Consider the following 19,896-nt stretch of genomic DNA (forward strand, 5'->3'; position numbering starts at 1 on the left):
GCTTTCTCAAGGATCCCTTCGAAAGATTGGCTGCGCTAATCTACCCCCCCCCCCCCCCCTCTTTTCCCACTGAGAAATGTATCGACCCGATCAGTCTGATGGTTGAATAAAATCGGCCCTACGAAGGCCGATCGGGTCGTTACAGTGGGTCGTAACAAATCTTAACAGATGATCCCCTTACCCCCCTGTATCGCGTAACACAAGGTCTTTTTGCAAATTTTTATGAATTCTTTTATGAAAATTTTGCGTTACGTAACTGAATTTTCAGCACTCCCCCCTCCCTCAATTTTCGTAACGTTTCGTAAAAGGCATCGATACCCCCTCCACTCCCTGATTACGTTACGTAATACAAGAACGCTCTCAAAGATTATTTTCGTCACAGATAAATGGTTCATTACGTATCGGATTATGCAAAAAATACAATGCTATCATTTTTTATATCTCATTGTTATTACTTTTTACAAGATAAAAATACAACGCTGATTTTATTTCAAATAAAACTGGAACCAAAATCCGAAATATGACACCTTTATTTTTGAACACTCCAAAAACCACAACAATTCTCTCGCCCTCGTTGATCGGTCCACTTTAGAATATGCAAACGAAGCCGAGAGACGGCACAACATGCTTCTCTGCCGTCGACGCGCCGCGGCATTTTCGTCTTCTCACTGCTGGCTGCCGCAGTAAGAGCTGTCACGCTGTGACACTTTTTTCCGTTTTCTCTCTTCGCACGATCCAAGAAGGCCCCGGGGAGCAGCTCCTTCCCACCGTGGCGATCCTCTCTCCCACGTGTTTTCGTTGGCGTCGTCGGTGCACTTTGCGCATCAATCGGACGCTCAGTGCTCAGCCTGTTGTGATCGCGATAGGACGTCGTCTTCTCCGTCGGTGTTTGCGTTTGGCAAGTGAGAAGGATCAAAAGTGATGAGCGGGAGGTGATTTGGGGGAAAAGTGAAAAGAAGAGTCTGTGTTTGAAGTGGGAATAGTGAGCGTAAACACTTTTCAAAACAAAAGAAAATTTTAAAAGTTAGACAAAAAGATGATCTTCTACCAACTTCTAATCAAGCCGATCGCGTTAAAAAATCGCGTAGGAATTCCGCTTCAATGGCGATCATAAATTGATACACGCTCTCAGCAGGATCACGCTGTGACGACCGAGGCGACTGGGCTGATAGCTAACGTTTAATCAATTCGATTTGTTTTTAGTACCGCGGCGGAACCGCCCCGACTCGGGCTGTTTCATCTTGTTATCATCCCGCGGTGCTTTCTTGGAGATTGTTTCGCCAAGAGTTCTCTGTGTTTTCACCAATGAGTATTTTTCAACGTTCTCGTAATTTTTTTCTGAATATTGTTTAAGGCTAAATTAAATTTGCAATCGAAAAGTACTTTACCGGATTTTATTAACGATTAAGTGCATCGCAGTGATGGAAGAATCTTCATCAAAAAGAAAAATCTTTTGGCGTTCATCAAGAGAAAAAATCGAAAAAAAATCATCATCTTGATTATTCGGCGGAACACTTATTTCACTACTACACTTGGATCATCATCACACATCGAAAAATTACCAGTCACTTTTCGTAGATGAACAATGTACACCCGAAATTACCGAGAGTACTTTACTCATGGGTTCATCTTTGAAAAAAGTTCATCTATCAAAAAAACAGTACCGGTACCGAGACTCGAACCCAAGACCTTCGGCATATTGAATCGTGCCTTTGCCGTATGGGCCACCATGGTTCGGTGACTAAGTGGCGGTCATTTGTCCATATAAGCCACTCAATAGGATGAACTGTTCCAATGAACGAATGAACACACAGCAAAAAATCCGATGGTAAAATCGCATGCAAAAGCATGCACATCACCTTCGTCAAAATAAACACTCAATATTACACACTGCATGTAATTGTTTTGCAAACACAAAAAAAAGTTGCAACCGACGGGATTCAAACCCAGCACCAACAGTAAGGACTGGCGCCTTAGCCCACTCGGCCATCAGACCGATGAAAAGCTGTAAGGATAAACGCATATATGAGCCTGATATTTCGGTCAAGTAGGTTTCCCATACTGATGGGCTATATACAGTATGTAAAAAAAGTATTTACACCCCTTGAGCACTATGCACATTTTGTGATGAAACATGTAAAAAATTTAAAGTTTGACAGGAACCTAGTACTACGTTTTGTTCAGAAACTCATGCCAAACATTTTGCTACAAAAAGCTCATGAAAAGATGATTTCTATAAAAAGTTATATAACAAATACTATTACGAAAATAAAAAAGGTGCAAAAAAAGTTTGTACACCTTTCGAAAAATTAACATAAATAATGTTATTTGTTGACAAATCACCATAAATCCAGTCTCCCAACTCCAAATAGGCATCCTTGACTGATTAAAAAATAATTTGGATTGAATATAAAGTTTACTAACTACTTAGTATAAAAGTTTATATAACTCTGGAAATTCTATATAAAACTTATCTAAACTTAATTTTGCAAACTTTTAATTCAAATAAATGTCAATATATTACCATAGAATTGCTAAATAAACATTTTGGAGTGGGTATAACACCGTTTTGGGGGTATTTGTATCGATAGAATAGATTTTTCGTTGGAATTTCGTACCAACCCGGAATTACGTCGTCGGAAAATCCGCCGGCATCTGAACCGGTCCTCAATTCACAAGTCAACCTATGTGGCATCAGAAAGGGCATAAAATTTCCGATCTTTTGATACCCATACATCCAGGTTTTCTATAAAACCCACGTTTTTAAATACCTAAGCAAAAACGTTGTTATGGTTTCGTTTGAGCAACCTGCCAAAAATGTATGGAATTTCGTAATTTTTGTTCTCGTGGATCAAACTTACTTTTTGCCCAGGTATTTAAAAACGTAGGTTTTAAAGAAAACCTAGATGTATGGGTATCAAAAGATCGGAAATTTTATGCCCTTTCCGATTCCACATAGGTTGACTTGTGAATCGTGGACCGGTTCGGATGCCGGCGGATTTTCCTACGACGTAATTCCGGGTTGGTACGAAATTCCAACGAAAAATCTATTCTATCGATACAAAAACCCTCAAAACGGTGTTATACCCACTCCAAAATGTTTATTTAGCAATTCTATGGTAATATTTTGACATTTAGTTGAATTAAAAGTTTGCAAAATTAAGTTTAGATAAGTTTTATATAGAATTTCCAGAGTTATATAAACTTTTATACTAAGTAGTTAGTAAACTTTATATTCAATCCAAATTATTTTTTTAATCAGTCAAGGATGCCTATTTGGAGTTGGGAGACTGGATTTATGGTGATTTGTCAACAAATAACATTATTTATGTTAATTTTTCGAAAGGTGTACAAACTTTTTTTGCACCTTTTTTATTTTCGTAATAGTATTTGTTATATAACTTTTTATAGAAATCATCTTTTCATGAGCTTTTTGTAGCAAAATGTTTGGCATGAGTTTCTGAACAAAACGTAGTACTAGGTTCCTGTCAAACTTTAAATTTTTTACATGTTTCATCACAAAATGTGCATAGTGCCCAAGGGGTGTAAATACTTTTTTTACATACTGTATTTCAGAGTGTAATATTACATAAAATTGCATAAAATACTGCAATATTTATTTTACACCCAGGCCTTTTACACGCAGCTTGATTACTACTTTTTTAGCTGTGCACGCGACGACTATACTCTCGCAAAATAGCACTTTCCTCACGTTTCTTCTCGTGAGGGCTATCCCCTCGTTCGTTAAAGTTCGTTATCAAAACGAAATATATTAATTTAAGTGGTGCTAAGAATGAGATTCACAAAAAATCTTCTACTGATTGATTTTCTTACACCCAACTGGCAGTCGCATGATTGTGATGCATGGCGGCATGAAAGTATATCAGAATCTGCATGAAATCTGTCCTCATGAATTTTTTGCGATATTGGAGTATGACATTTTTGCCCGTTACCGACAATTATCTACATTACCGACGGCTTTTTGGTTGTATTTCACAAAAAAAATACTTAGCAGAACGAGGATTGAACCACCAACTTCTTGGTTGTTGATCCGACATGCTACCACCGCGTCATCGACGCTTGATGAAAAATGAGTGAAATAGCACCAACATATGCTTCTCTTTGGAGTGTTGTTCGGGGACGGGCCAGCATTATATGTGTTGGTGAGAACTGCAGATCGTTGAATTTTTTACACGCGGGCAAAAATGATCTACGGGCTTGCTGCAAAAAATGTTATAAAATGTAACATTTTCTGCAGCAAATCCAATGTTACAGATTTTGAGATATATTTTTCGTTTGGGTGTAGAATTTCTAAGAAAATTAGTTTTTCTAAGTGTCATCTCATAAGCCTGTGATTTTTAACTGACGATGTCTCGGGAACTGTTGGCAACATTTTTTTTCGATTTATGTGTGCTGTAGAGCGAATAATTTGATTTTTTTCAATCAGATTTCATCCATTATTGACTTTTGTGATTTTTTTAAATCAAGCAAAACTTTTGAATAGGTAACATTCCTTATTTAATATTTCAGACCAAACTATGAAACTTTAAAATTATTTTTAATGAAAAGATCACAAATATTGTTGAAAATTTCAACAGGCGCCGTTTTTAAGTTAGAGGCTTTTCTAGGATGAAATCTTCAAAAAATGTTGAGTTTTTTGCAATTTCGAATTATAAGGCCCCTTAAGGGCTAAATTTTGTGAATAATGAATTTATCATTTTTGAACTGATGATATCTCGGTATTAATTAATTCGATTTTCATTGTTAAATATGACATTTCTATAACACATTTTACAATTATGGGTGAAAATTATTTCAATATTAAAGATCAAGCCTAACTTTTAAAAATGTCCCCAATAGGTGTTTTTAGTCCTAAATTACTGAAGATTTTTTTGTCTGATGATATCCGTATTTTCTTATAAACACAGCAAAATTGCAACCGGTTTTGCAGAGCTCAACCGATGTAGCTCAATAAGTGCCTTCAACTTCAACAGTGGAATACGATTGTACAACAGCTTCTCGAATTATTAAGTAAAAATTGTGAATTTGGTTTGGTATATCCTTCACCATCTTTTACGGAAGCGTAATGCGAATCGCATAAATTTAAGTTTTAATCAATGTTCAATAAACCTATTCATCCGGAACCTTATGATAAGTGTACAAAGATTTGTATGAACTAATCAACAGTCCAAAATAGTATTAATGATGAGGTGATAAGAAGCAGTTATCAAAGTAAAAAAGAAGAAATCGTTTTTCTTGAGAACTGCTCGAACGCAAAACTTGATTAATTAATCAATTGTGTTCGAGTGTGTGGCGATGGCGATATGCGAATGAATACATTCTTGAATACATTTTTCCCTCTTTAGAAGTCCGTAACATTCTGCATCGTAAAACCATTTGAATAAAACAATTAGCAAGTGGGCCCTCCGCTGTATAGGGTTGTTCAAACAAGCATAACTCATCGAAGAAGTGAGCTCACTTCCGCCCATAATTGAAAACAACCCTCCGGGCCAATAAATACATGTGCTATGTTTAATAAGCAAGTGCCATCGTCGGCGGGACGCGTCGTCGTCGTCGTGTCCAAGCCAAGTCAGTGAGTTGAAGCGCCGCGCAATGAATCTTAATTGGGCAGTTAATACTTGCATAATGGATCGACTGAACACCAGCAGTGTTGACTAGCAGTATCAGAGCAGATCGAAAGAGTTGCGTGCGACGACGACTTGTTTTAGCAATGCTGACCATCGCATCACCAAGTTGCAGTTGAGTTGAGGCGCAGTTTGAAGCATACCAACATCCGTCAATTGTGTTTAAAAAGTCAAAGTGTTTGGGTAGCAAAATGAACTGGCGCTATCGATTGATTGGTGGAATGTTGGTGGTCTTACTGCTGGTGGTGGACTTTAGCTGTGGCTCGTCGGAACTTGAGGACTCCGAGCAGGATGGTGTCACGTGGGCCGGGTTGAACAATGCGACAGGTGAGTTTTAAATTTACTCTTTTAATACCATTTAAACGTGTTACCTACATTGTTTCAATAAGATTGATTTTTTAACACAATATTAGTTCCATATCAAAGTATAGGAAAATCTTTAGATTTATATTTACAAAAAATAAAAAGGTTCACGAAAAAAGTATAATATTAACCTTAATTTTTTAGGAATTATAAAATCACTTACACATGCGTCAATGGGCCATTTTACATGATTATTCAAAAAGGGTCCGCGGGCCACAATAAATCACCTCGCGGGCCACGTTTGGCCCGCGGGCCATACTTTGGTCACCCCTGGTTTAAAAAGTTTGAAGTTTGTGGTCTAGGGAGAAGGGGCAGAAAAAAAATCATTTCTATATGGGATCTTCTTCCTGTTTACACAGTTTCAAAGTCAATAATGGTTCTAATTTGAATAAAAAATCGTTAGACAATACAATACCAACAGGAGTCAATCGTTACCATGCTTTATTTGAACCTACGAATAAAAAGTTGGGGTTTTATTCTGGGACGATACCACCCCAGTTACAATTTTAAACCAAGTAACAATTTTAAACCTCCACTTAGATTTATTGAGTTTTTACGGTAGCATCTTGATAGCTTATTAGTTTTATTCCGGAATTCACAGCAACCAATAAGCATAGGCTGATTAAAAGGTTTTAAGAAGGTTTTATGCTCCGGACATAAATGCCAAATTACTTTTAATAGGGTTTTATGAAAGTTTTAAGAGAGTCTTAAAAACCCGATGGCAATGCCATGCCAAACGGTATTATCGCATGGTTCCTTAAAACCAAAGGTGTTGTAGCTGTCAAGTGCCATAAGGCATGGAAAAAACTTACTTAAAACCATAAGTTTTCAAAAAAGTATTTATCACGGCCAAATAGCAATGTATAAACATGGCGCATAACGCATGATCTGATTAAATGTGGTTGACCGCCATCTTGGTAGACAAAATAGAACAATCAATAAATTGACTTATAGTTTGATGAAAACACACATTTATGCTGAAACGATATATTTTGCATAACGAAGGCTACCAACTGTACGGATTGCTTCCGTACCGTACGGATTGTTGACCCTCTTCGAGGATTTTTCACATGCCGGTTTTTTGTAAGGATTATTTTGAATAATTCGGATTTTTAAGAAATTTAATGATCATAACAACAACTTTTTGAAATTTAATTGCGTTTTTCTAATCAGATTTTTTTTATTCAACTGTAAGTTTGATTTTAAAAGGATAATTTGGGTAGTTCTATTATTCTTTTTAACTTTCTTTCAAAACAAATTTATCCAATAAAATATCCAAGAGCTTTCCAAAGCTTGTGAAAATCTGAATTTTCTCAGAGCAATATTACTCGTGAAAGCAAACTTGACATTCCGTGAACTTTAAAACTCTTAACAATTGGAAAAAAACATATAGATTTAGTGTTCCAAGTTACGGTTTATTTTTAAAATGTTTTTAAAGCGTGCAAGTCATAAGCATCAAATTGATTTTTTTAAGCTGTGGTTACCACTTAGTTTAATCTTTCTATGTCCCAAATTCAAAAAATTTCTAAATAATTTTTAACAGTTTGTTATGCCCTGGGATCAAATAAGTGTACGGATTTTTGCAAAGCAAGAGTGCATAACCATAGAGTTCAACCATTTTTTTTTGCAGGGAATTGCAATATAATATTTTTTCCATAACTTGTTTCATGCACTTGTTTGGCATAAGGCGTTTGGAGCAGGTTGTTAAGATTCAATTGAGAAGCCTTGAACTGACAACTTTTTGCGGAGGTCCTTTTTGGTTTTAAGAGGGGTTTATCGGGGTTCTGGGAGGGTTTTACGACTAAGTGGGTTTAATGTTGGTTTTGGTTGGTAGGTTTTATAGCGGTTGTAACAGCTACGATAAAGCCTAAAATGTTACTTGGGACAAACCCAAACTAGAAATTCGCAAGAAAGTTGTCAGCTTTGATCCAAAATATTTAGTTTGTGACAATAAAAGCATAAATCCGAATACAGTTAAACCTCGCATATGCAACTCATATGGGGGTTTCTTATGCGAAGCACGCATATGCGAGGTACAGGGCTTATGGGATTTTGGCTATATGGGAGACATGGCCTATATTTTTATAAAAAATCATCTTAACTATACAAATTTATAGTGTTTTGGAATCGTTATGAAGTCAGCTATACATCTACAACAAATTTACAAGGTTTACGATGTTCTTGGCCATCCGAAACTCCCTCAAGTTAAGGCCTATGTGTTCACCGCCGTACTAGTATGAGGTAGGTGATTGTGACTGTGGTTTTTGACCTCAGATCATATCCGGATAACCTCAGGGAGGTATAGGGACTAGTCTACCGATGTGTGGTGATGTTCTGGGTCTTCTGTAGAGTCCCGGGAGTTACGGCCAATGGGTCTAGCACCGTAACAAGATAAAGGTCGGAGGTTTTTGACCTCAGATCATATCCAGATAGCCTCAAGGAGGTTCAGGGACTAGTCTACCGATGTGGTGATGTTTTAGGTCTTCTGTAGAGTCCCGGGAGTTACGGCCGATGGGTCTACCGTCGTAACAAGATAGAGGTCGGAGGTTTTTGACCTCAGATCATATCCAGATAGCCTCAGGGAGGTTCAGGGACTAGTCTACCGATGTGTGGTGATGTTCTAGGTCTCTTGTAGAGTCCTGGGAGTTACGGCCAATGGGTCTACCGCCGTAACAAGATAGAGGTCAGTGGTTTTTGACCTCAGATCATATTCAGATAGCCTCAGGGAGGTTCAGGGACTAGTCTTACGATGTTTGGTGATGTTTTGGGTCTTCTGTAGAGTCCCGGGAGTTACGACTGATGGGTCTACCACCGTAACAAGATAGAGGACGATGGTTTTTAACCTCAGATTCTATCCGGATAGCTTCAAAGAGGTTTGGAGGCTAGTAAACCTATATCTAAAGATGTTCTAGGTCATCTATAGAGTTCCGGGAGTTACGGACACTAAGGCCGTAACTCCAGAGATTCTACAAAATTCCCTGAAGGTATTCGGATGTAATCTGAGTTATAAAACTAACGACCTTAGTATTGTTACGGTGGGCCATAACTCCTGGAATTCTTTGGAAGACCCCGATCATCACCACATTCTGGAAGACTAGTACCTGAACTACCCTGAGGCTATCCGGATATGTTGTGATGTCAAAAATTACCGACGGTAGATCTTCCGGCCGTAACTTTCAAAACTCTACAGATGGCTTAGAACCTCCAATCTATATCTTGTTACGGGTAGACCCATCGGCCTTAACTCCTGGGACTCTACAGATGACCCAGAACATCACCACATTGGTAGACTGGCCCCTGAACTTCCCTGAGACTATCTGGATATGATCTGAGGTCAAAAACCTCCGACTTCTATCTTGTTATGGCGGTAGACCCATCGTCAATAACTCCCGGGACTCTACAGAATACCCAGAACATCACCACATCGGTAGACTGGCCCCTGAACTTCCCTGAGACTATCTGGATATGATCTGAGGTCAAAAACCTCCGACTTCTATCTTGTTACGGCGGTAGACCCATCGTACATAACTCCCGGGACTCTACAGAATACCCAGAACATCACCACATCGGTAGACTGGCCCCTGAACTTCCCTGAGACTATCTGGATATGATCTGAGGTCAAAAACCTCTGACCTCTATCTTGTTACGACGGTAGACCCATCGGCCGTAACTCCCGGGACTCTACAGAAGACCTAAAACATCACCACATCGGTAAACTAGCCCCTGAACTTCCCTGAAGCTATCTGGATATGATCTGAGGTTAAAAACCTCCGACCTCTATCTTGGTACGGCGGTAGACTCATCATCCGTAACTCCCGGGACTCTACAAAAGACCTAAAACATCACTACACATCGGTAGACTAGTCCCTGAACCTCCCTGAGGCTATCTGTATATGATCTGAGGTCAAAAACTACTGACCTCTATCTTGTTACGGCGGTAGACCCATCGGTCGTAACACCCGGGACTCTACAGAAGACCCAGAACATCACCACATATCGGTAGACTAGTCCCTGAACCTCCCTGAAGCTATCCGGATATGATCTGAGGTCCAAAACCACAGTCACAATCGCCTACCTAATACTTGTACGGCGGTGAACACATAGGCCTTAACTTGAGGAAGTATCGGATGACCTAGAACATCGTAAACCTTGTAAATTTAGTGTAGCTGTATAGCTGACTTCATAACGATTCCAAAAGACTATAAACTTGTATAGTAAAGATGTTTTTTTTTTTTTTTATAAAAATATAGGCCATGTCTCCCATATAGCCAAAATCCCATAAGCCCTGTACCTCGCATATGCAACTCTTGCGACAAAACCGAATCAGGTGGAATGACTCGTATATGCAAAGTTGCATATGCGAGGCGCTCTTATGCGAGGTTTGACTGTAGTTTAAATCCAAACTTCAATATCGAAAAAAGTATTAAAATTTTTAATGCTCTAAAAATAAGAAGAAAATAAGATATGTATAAGTAAGAAAATTACCAATTTTGTTTGTTTTTCAATAACTGCATAACCTAATAGAAACACATACGTTTGTCTCTTTGAGTGGATTGAAATCCATCAATCAAAATTGGACGGTCAATTTAATTGATAAGAAACTTATTATTACAATTTGAATGGACATGTTGATCAATCTACAAACAAATTTTGTATTTTATGGGTTTCAGTGTTGTTAGATTGTTTGCTTCCTGAGTTGGCACGGATAGCAATCCTGTAAGCTAATCCGGTAACTCTTTGTTTTTGAATTCGTAAACATTGAAATGTCTCCAAAATCATTAACATTTTTTTCGATTTCGAACAGCAATGTTGTCGATTTTGAAAACATTTACATCTTATCACTGTCGACGAAAAGGTAAACGCTATTTTGTGGTTTTTACTGGATTCATAACAATTACGTAACGATTATCGTAATATCAAAAACTGCAGTTTACTCTAAACGTTGGAAATCATGTATTATTGAGGTTCAAAACACAATTATACAGTTGATATTTAAAAATTCTAATTTCCAATTTTCTAAACACGGCTTTCCACAAAAAAACCCTTTAACAACACTCTGTCCCTGTTAGAGCTATAGCTATTCATCTGTCTTGGAAAAACCAAACATCATAAATAATAACCATCACAAAACGCACGAAAATATAAGCCAGTGGCTTTGGTGATTTGAGTACAGAAAACGCAGTACACCTGCAAAATAATGCTTATTTATTTTTAGGTGATATTTTCATATGTTTAGCAAGTTAAGGAATCGGTCCTAATTCCATCCAATTTGCCGTTTTCTACTATTTAAACAATTTATTTGGCCAAGCTTTTGAGAGTAACATGCTTGTTCACTTTCCATTAAGTTATTTATCACTTGATTTCAGATGAAAACACTTTTTAGAAGCTATAATTGAACGTCAAAGTGGCAATATGCCAATATTAGGTGCACGATGGAATTATATCTTTTTTCTATAACTTTCAAATCATAGTGACGTCAAATTACTAGTGTTCTAAAATGTTTATGGTTTAAATTTCTTTGATTGATACAAGAAATTAATTATTTCAAAATTCTCTTGATAGTTTGACTGTTTCACATGAGAAATGCCTTCTTGATTATCTTGTTTTTGAACATATGAAAAAAAAAACATTTCTACCGTGTCAGGTGCGTACCAAGTCAACCCGTCCCAGGAGCCACGCCGAGACGGTCTGTCTGGTTCAATTTTTTCCCGACGTAAATTTAATTAAAATGTCAAAATAATCAAGGAACAACTCATCCCATCACGTCACGGTGATAAGTGCAACACACTCGCTCGCGGTCCAGCTCCGATCTTGGCAAAGTTGTCAAACTCGCAAGTCCCCCTCCCTTTTCCCTCTAAAAAAAGGGGGCAGATGATGTGTGCCTCGTGGTTTAGCATTAGCGGCTTAGCTTAGCACGCGTCTTTTCCATTTCATTAAAATTGCATATCTAGCGTAGAATATAATTGCCTTCTTCCCCCACGGCAACCCAGCTCCCAGCTCCCCAGTTCGGTGAGTCAACGCGGTTATGCATAATTCCGAGGTAACAACATTGTGCGGTTCGCTGGATTTGGCGGGACACGCCGCGAACATCACACTTTGGGTTCGTTAGCAACGGCCTGAAACCAATTAGCAATGTTCTAAACGACAAAATATTTTTTTTTCTTTAAAAATTGGTTCAAGAATGAAACATTGGGGGGAATAATTGCAAGTTGTGCCCTTATATTATCTTATATCTTTGTCAAATTTAGGAACATTTACCCTAGAGGCCCGTTTATGCAACAAGCTATGCCAATGTTTGTTGTGTTTTGGTGGCGTCAAAATTTCGTTTTAATAACTTTTAGGCTAAATTTAACGAAACAGAAACACGTTATAATCATACACTTGAAGTAAGCATCAGCACATCGCTCACCGAAATTGTTTGTTTGTTTGTTTGTAGAGAAGAAATGCACATGTTATGTCTTGCCGGTGATGTTAGATTACCTGATGTTAGTGCTACTTAGTGGTGCAAATTCCTACTATGCTTTTAGAAATGCCTCCCAAGTATGCCATTAAAATAAAGATTGCCAAGATTGCATGACAAAATATTCAGCGTCAGATGTATTGATTTGAAAATTTACTGAAAATTTTCCGCTTTCTTAATATGAATAACAATATTTTAATGCTTCAGTGTCAAGCATGTATGTTTGAAGCAAAATAATTTAATTTTTTATCTTTTTGATTTGGCCAATGGAACTTTTAATTCAAGTAGAGCGTGACATACTTTATGGATGACGCCTTATGCAAAATTTGCTGAACTTACCCACAAAAAGAAAAACTTTCAAAGGTTATAAATTATTTAATGGACAGTTCTTTAGAAGATTAATAAAATGTCGTATAAAAAATCTAAATTATTCTCTCTACAGCATTGCCTCGACGTTTTTTTTTCGAATTTGCCTTGGCGTTCTCGATTGCGAGATTCTTACTCGGAACTAGGTGTCCGAAGGATTGATTGTTGCTGCAAACCTTTTTCTTAGAGCTTAAAATTTCCCGGAAAACGGGAAATTTTCAACCAATTTCCCGGGAAATCCCGGGAAATTTAAAATTTATTGAAAATTGTTCTGATCTACACAGAAAAAAAAGTTGAATTTTGGAATGTTGAAAATTTGGTAGGTTGAATATTAACTCTATTTTTGAGTAATATTACATAAAAAATGTGTAAAAGTGTGAACTTGATGAATATTGAGCATGAGCATGAGCATTAGGGTGGGTACGGATTTTGAAAAGTTCTCAGATCAAGTTCTGGTGTGGTTCCCCTTGTAGGGCATACCCATAGGGACTCTCACGCCAAATTTCAACTCATTTGGTTGAAAACTGGCTTGTCTCAAGCGAGTTCAAGTTTACATAGGATTTACTATGGGAAATTTTGAATTTTCGTTCATTTGCTCCTACAGGTTCAGGGAAAAAATGTAGAAACTTCTAGGATGGCCAGAAATGAGCGGAATCGTCTGGAGAACAACTTTCCCTAAGAGACCAGGTCGATTCGGTCAACCCCCATCGAGCTCAACGACAATACATCCGGGGTTTTTGGAACCAACCGTTTTCCCCAGAAAAGCATCAAACATTCCTTAGCATGCTATGAATGTTTGATGAACACCGCGACGCCACATGTCAAACAGCTGCCACGTGATTGTAAAATTTGCACCATAACAGTTTTTTTTCTTATTTGGAGGTTAAGAATACAGCTAAATAGTATCAGTATCATCATAAATGATAATTCTATAGTTCAAAAAGTAATAAAAAGTTATTCTTTATAGGCGATGCGAATCCACGTGGTAGCTGTTTGACATGTGGCGTCGTGGTGTTCATCAACCATTCATAGCATGCTAAGGAAAATTTGATGCTTTTCTGGGGAAAACCGTTGGTTCCGAAAACCCCGGATGTATTGCCGTTGAGCTCGATCGGGATTGACCGAATCGACCTGGTCTCTTAGGGAAAGTTGTTCTCCAGACGATTCCGCTCATTTCTGGCCATCCTAGAAGTTTCTACATGTTTTCCCTAAGCCTGTAGGAGCAAATGAACGAAAATTCAAAATTTCCCATAGTAAATCCCATGTAAACTTGAACTCGCTTGAGACAAGCCAGTTTTCAACCAAATGAGCTGAAATTTGGCGTGAGAGTCCCTATGGGTATGCCCTATAAGGGGAACCACACCAGAACTTGATCTGAGAACTTTTCAAAATCCGTACCCACCCTAATGAGCATGGTTGACTGCCAATGAGCTGCTACTCCGTTATTGACGGATCAGCTGAAGTTACACAATGAACCAACAGATGAATAGTGGGAGCTAATCATCCTCACTGTATAACCCCTGAAGATCTCTGCTTTAAGTCAATACCGGCGCCCCCCCAAGGAGATGCAGTTCAACAAAGGTAGGAATGTTAGTCCGATATTTGAAGTTGCAGACTCATCAGACACAGAGTTTGTCACTCTATACCTGTTGACACCGCATGAGACCGTTGAATCCACAGCATCTCCTTCAGGCATCACGGGAATTGGGGGAATTGTGTTAGTAGGGGAAGGAAAGGGAAGGTCAGGATTCATCTTGGTAGATGATATGACCAGAAAGTGAAACAATCGTTGCCTTCCGAGCTACGACGCTATGAGAAGGACTTATCAATCGCGTATTTTTACTTCTTACCGCCGGCGTGCCATCCGAGCACCGATGCTATGGGATGGGCTTTCAGAATAAAATGTAAATATAATACGCGGCGACGCAAATCTCTTATTCGTTGATTTCCCGAAGCTTCCACTACTTCTCGCGGGTTCTCGCGCGCCGATTCACACTCCGATCGATCCAACGAACACCACACGACTGATGGCCTCATGTAAAAGTGTGAACTTGATGAATATTTATCAATAACTGATGAAAATTCATCATTTTCTGGGGTAAAATTAATCATTTTTTTTGCCACAAAATCTGTCACCATTTCCTGATGAATATTACCATCATTTTTTTTCTGTGTAGTCTTTGATTAATATTTTGCGTCAAAATTGTAAAGAATTACGTGAAGATCAATTAACAGCTTGACTGCATGTTAAAAAACCATACAATTTCAAATAAATGTATACTTTATCTAATTTTAAAAACTTTGAAATCGTACAAGAAATCAGAAAATGATGTCAGGTATTTTTTGTTGAGAAGTATTTTTTACCAAAGTGTTTGGACAGTGAGTAAAATGAATCCATACTTGACACTCATAAATTTCATTTACACTTGCCTTTGTGATCAGTTTGAGAGAGCGTGGTTTGACACAAAGTTTAAATGAATCAAAAACATACAGAAATTATGTTTTTCATGAAAAATAAATTTTCTGAGGCAAGCCATACTGGCTACAGTTCTTGACAAAATAAGAAATTAATTTAGGTTTTCATTAACAATCTAAAATCGTGTGTGTGTGTGTGTTTACAACTATTTTTTCAAATTTCTGGAGCAAATTTTCAAAATATGTCTACATTTTTTGGGTATCTCTCAAACAGTACAAAGTAGTTTTTCAATGTTTTTGATATGGGTTATCATGATTTCTCCGTTAATAATTGACTTCGGTTGAAATTATTTTTTTGAGCATAAAAACATGATTTTAATTGAGCGATAAATTAACAGCATTCCACAATCAGTCTTCCATTTCTTTCATATTTAACCCTCTACCACTCATTTTTGCACCAGTGCTAAATTGTTATTTCTTGAATACAAGTATTGATCGAATTGAAGTAATTCTTCTTGCAAAAACCTTTATGAAATATTTAATGAAACCAATTCAATTTCCATCTCATGGTATACAAAACGTAAAAAAAATCTCAATTTTGCTTTGGTGGAAAGCGGTTCAAATTTTTCTTTTAAAAGCTTTCCTGAATTGTAAAAGTTTTTTTTATTAAGCTAGATCTATTTCCAGATGCTTCCAAAATTAATATCAACAGAAATATATCTTGATATAAAACTCTCTGATCATCTCATTCATTCAATAATTGTATTAAACAAAATTATGTTGGGTTTCTTCACTTATTATTTTCTCAGAGCATTTAAAAAAATGGGTTCCAAAATGTTAAGAAAATGTATACTTTCGCTTGAATTTCGAGAATTCCCGGGAATTTTACTAATTTCCCGGGAAACGGGAAATATTTTTTTACGGGAAATCCCGAGAAGTCCCGGGATTTTTTTTTCACGGGACGGGAAATTGGACGCTCTACTCTTTCTACACCTAAGCTTCCATCCACCCCGGGATTCAAATTGACGACCTTTGGATTGTAAGTCCAACTGCCTACCAGCGACTCCACCAAGACAGGATCCAGGGAGACGACTCCTACACCTGGACTGAGCTAACGACCTAACCTCTAGGTTAGACCGGGGCCAACATTTACTTCCCTTCCGACGGAAGGCGTGATCAGACAAATCTCGTCTCGAAAAATGCCACCGGGACCGTCTGGGATCGAACCCAGGCCGACTGGGTGAGAGGCAACCACGCTTACCCCTACACCACGGGTCCCAAACTATTGACCATTGACCGTGTTGTATCAATAAAAAACTAATTTTGACAAACTATTTTGTTCAGTACTCACCATTATAAACAGATAAAAAATGGTCTGAATAGGTATTTCAAAAAATCACTTCCAATTCAAAAATACATTACAATTTTTATAAATTTATGCAAATTATTAGTTTGATTAAGTAGTTGCTAGGGAGGCACAAATTATGTATAACAAATGCAATCTCATCAATGCACACTGTCAGTACCAGAAAACTTGTTGCTGCAGGCCCCACTCGCATTTCCCGCGAAACCGCTATATTTTTCGACTGTTTACCCGCTGGGACGTGTTCTTCTGGCCAAGCCGCGTCATTCATGCGAAATCTGATGAACCAGGTACCACAACAGAACGGTTCACGTGCTTGGAACATAAGCACCTTTTTGGCAAATAAGACAGCCCCTATAAAAGCTACTATCCAACGGATCGTCACTTCAGTTACATTCTTAGATTCGTTTCGGTTCACAAGCTTCGGTTAGAGATTTTGGTGCTTCAATGAAATTGTGGGGAGCTTTTCTGGTTGTCGCTCTGGCGACGGCCTCCTCGGCGTACTTCAAGCCTCCGCCACCACCGCCGGAAGTGGAAGAATCGCACTTTGCGTACCAGGAAAAGACGTTCCGTCGGGCGTTGGACGAGTGTGCTGAATATCTGGAAGTTCCGGCGGAAACGGTGGAACATTTGGTGTCCCATCGGTTCCAGACGAGCGAACAGAACTTGAAGTGTTTGATCCGTTGTGCCGGAATCAACGCCGGTTGGTGGAACGATACTGCGGGAGTTCAGGGTCCAGTGATCGAGAGTTACTTCCAGCCGTCTCCGGACGATACCTGCTTCGATCGTCGTACCCGCGAGTGTCTTGAAGCTCGTGCTCCTCTCTGCCAGGACGATTGCTCGCGAGCGTACGAAGCGTTCCTGTGCTACTACCATCAGTACGGAAACCTCAGGTGGTCCCAGGAGTACATCCCGCTGCCCCATCTGGAAGCCGTCCAAGCCTCGATCGATTGCATCAACATTCTGCGCATCCCTCGGGAACTCATCGAACAGTACAGCCGTGCCATCGTCCCGAACGTGCCGGAAACTCAATGCCTCTACCGGTGCCAATATCTGGCGGAAGGTCTCTACGATCCTCAGTACGGCTTCAACCACACCCGGTTCTACATCCGTCATCACGATCAACCAGCCCGCGAGTTCCTGAGCGATGAAACCCGCTCGTGTACGGAACACGCCCTCCGAGACAGCTGCGATGAGTGTGCCCGGGTCTACCGAGCTCGCAAGTGCTTCGACAGCTACAGCACGCCGTTCTTCACGTCCAGAATCATCCAGCACGCAGCGCAAATCATCCTTGGGCAGCGCGGATGTGACGAGGATGAACTGAAGCCACGGTACAACTCTATCGCTTCGGGATCGTACGTCCCAGCGTCGCATCCTCCTCCTCCACCACCGCCATCGTCGTACCACGTGTCGGACGGGGGCTGCAAGTACAACTGCAAAAACTAGATGAGAGCAGAGCAGATTCCAGGAAATTGTGTTAACTTGAACCAATAAATATATTTCAGCGAAGATCGTGAAAGCTGACCAATATTAACTAGTTTTACTTAAATTTTATAAATGTTTTGTTGAGCATTTCTAAATTCATAATAAAATCCAGCAATGTTTCAAGAAAAATTGTTTAAAATTAAATCATTTATTTAATCTTGTCACATATAACTAGAAATTTATCACTATTTCTTATTCAATAATCTAATGAAAAATATCACATTTTCATTAATTAAGAAAAAAAAAACAAACTAAACTTACTTAACAGTAAATATATCTATTTCTTAAAACAAGCAGAGAGTTATCGCTGCAGGATATTACTGCCAACATTTAATAACACCGACCAAAAAAATCTGCGCAAATTCAATCCACTGGAAAGCATGAACGTTAGGTTCCCCAGATACACGTGCACCTTTAACTTTTTTTAAATTTGGTTTTATTCCGATGTTTGTATGGAGAATTAATGCGATTAGCTCTTTGTACTTCCGATAACTTTTTTTTTTGAAAATTAAAAGTGCACGTGGCTCTGGGGACCTGAAACTTCATGTTCTCATGATATTTTTTTGTTTTATTTTATAATTGCATTTCTTCATTGTAACTTTACCGAAAAGAAGCAGGTTTTTTATGCCAGCATTCTAGTGGCTTTTCCTGTCAAAGGAAAAATCTTGCTTACTTTTTCAAAAGGTGACTTTTAGGCTGTTTTTAATCATTCGAGGAAGAACAAACAACACGGAATTGTCAAAATCCATTTAAAATATTTTCTTTGATTGTTTGATTTGTTTAATGGCCGAAATAATTAGACCCATTTTTCTTTGTTTGGCCATTAGGGTGACCTACGCCGTGTTAGGGTGGTCCAAAAAATTGCAATTTTCGAAAAATCCACGTTTTCCACAAAATCAGTTTTTACAATATGGGTATCAAATGATCGGAATTTTTTCATCTGTTCAAAAGTTATAACACGTACGTATTTTCAAAAAAATACTAAAAAGTTCAGTTTTTACAATATGGATATGAAACGATCAGCATTTTTTTACATTTCAAAGTAATTATATTTTTGGTTAAATACTCAAAATTGTCCAAAATATGGTATTACTTGAAAAAATGCAAAAAAAAACTGTTTTTTTTTTTGTACAAAATGGGTATCAAATGATCGACAAATTTTCATACAAACAAATCATACAAATACTCAAAATTCCAGTTTTTTCTATATGAGTATCATGATCGTAAATTTTGCATAACTTTTGAAAGTTATAATACTTTTTTTTAGAGAACTCAAAATTTTCACAAAACTACGCATTTTCGAAAAAAAATACTCATAATTTGTTTTTTTTTTAAATGGGTATCAAATGATCGGGATTTATCATGCATTTCGATAGTTATAATATTTTGTATTGAAAATACTCTTCATTTTCACAAAACTTTTCAAAAATATAAAAAAAAATGTTTTTACAATTACGGTATCAAATGATCAGGAAGTTTGCATAAATTTAGATAATAATAATATGTTTTAAAATTTTCGAAATCTTCCAGAAAATTTTCACAAAACTACGTATTTGAGCAATTCTCGCTGAAACCGTCCCACTAGATGCACATGTTCTCAAATCGTTACGGCAATGTTCTCATTCGATTCAGCGCACCAAAAAACCATAAAAACAACCAAAAGATGCGTCTTTTAATTACGAAAATTTTGGTACCCTAACATGTATAGGTCATCGCTGAAATTTTTAAGTTATCGCAGTTTTAGTGAAAAAGTCGATTTTTTCCCGTTTTCGTCATTTTCCCATTTTTGCGCGTGGCGC

At 38.1% G+C, this 19,896-nt stretch overlaps 2 protein-coding genes across 3 annotated transcripts in view; both read left to right on the plus strand.

The window, feature by feature from the left end:
• Positions 1 to 860: 860 nt before the first annotated feature.
• The window catches only part of LOC120420841 (reversion-inducing cysteine-rich protein with Kazal motifs), a 39,891-nt gene continuing 20,855 nt past the window's right edge, over positions 861 to 19,896 (plus strand). Inside the window, exons 1-2 of one of the 2 annotated variants that reach the window (XM_052707349.1) lie at positions 861 to 902; positions 5,367 to 5,972. In XM_052707349.1, the coding sequence (XP_052563309.1) occupies positions 5,837 to 5,972 (136 nt within the window). In that variant the 5' untranslated portion in view covers positions 861 to 902; positions 5,367 to 5,836. Of the gene's footprint in view, positions 903 to 5,071; positions 5,973 to 19,896 lie in introns of those variants that run through there. The other variant, XM_039583959.2, reaches the window with a different exon arrangement.
• Positions 16,638 to 18,146, plus strand: LOC120420844 (general odorant-binding protein 45-like). The gene has a single exon (XM_039583961.2). It carries the CDS (start codon positions 17,060 to 17,062, stop codon positions 18,056 to 18,058), a length of 999 nt encoding a protein of 332 aa, XP_039439895.1. The 5' UTR covers positions 16,638 to 17,059; the 3' UTR covers positions 18,059 to 18,146.

Source organism: Culex pipiens, chromosome 2 (genome assembly GCF_016801865.2).
Source record: "Culex pipiens pallens isolate TS chromosome 2, TS_CPP_V2, whole genome shotgun sequence".
Taxonomy (NCBI): Eukaryota; Metazoa; Arthropoda; class Insecta; order Diptera; family Culicidae; genus Culex; species Culex pipiens.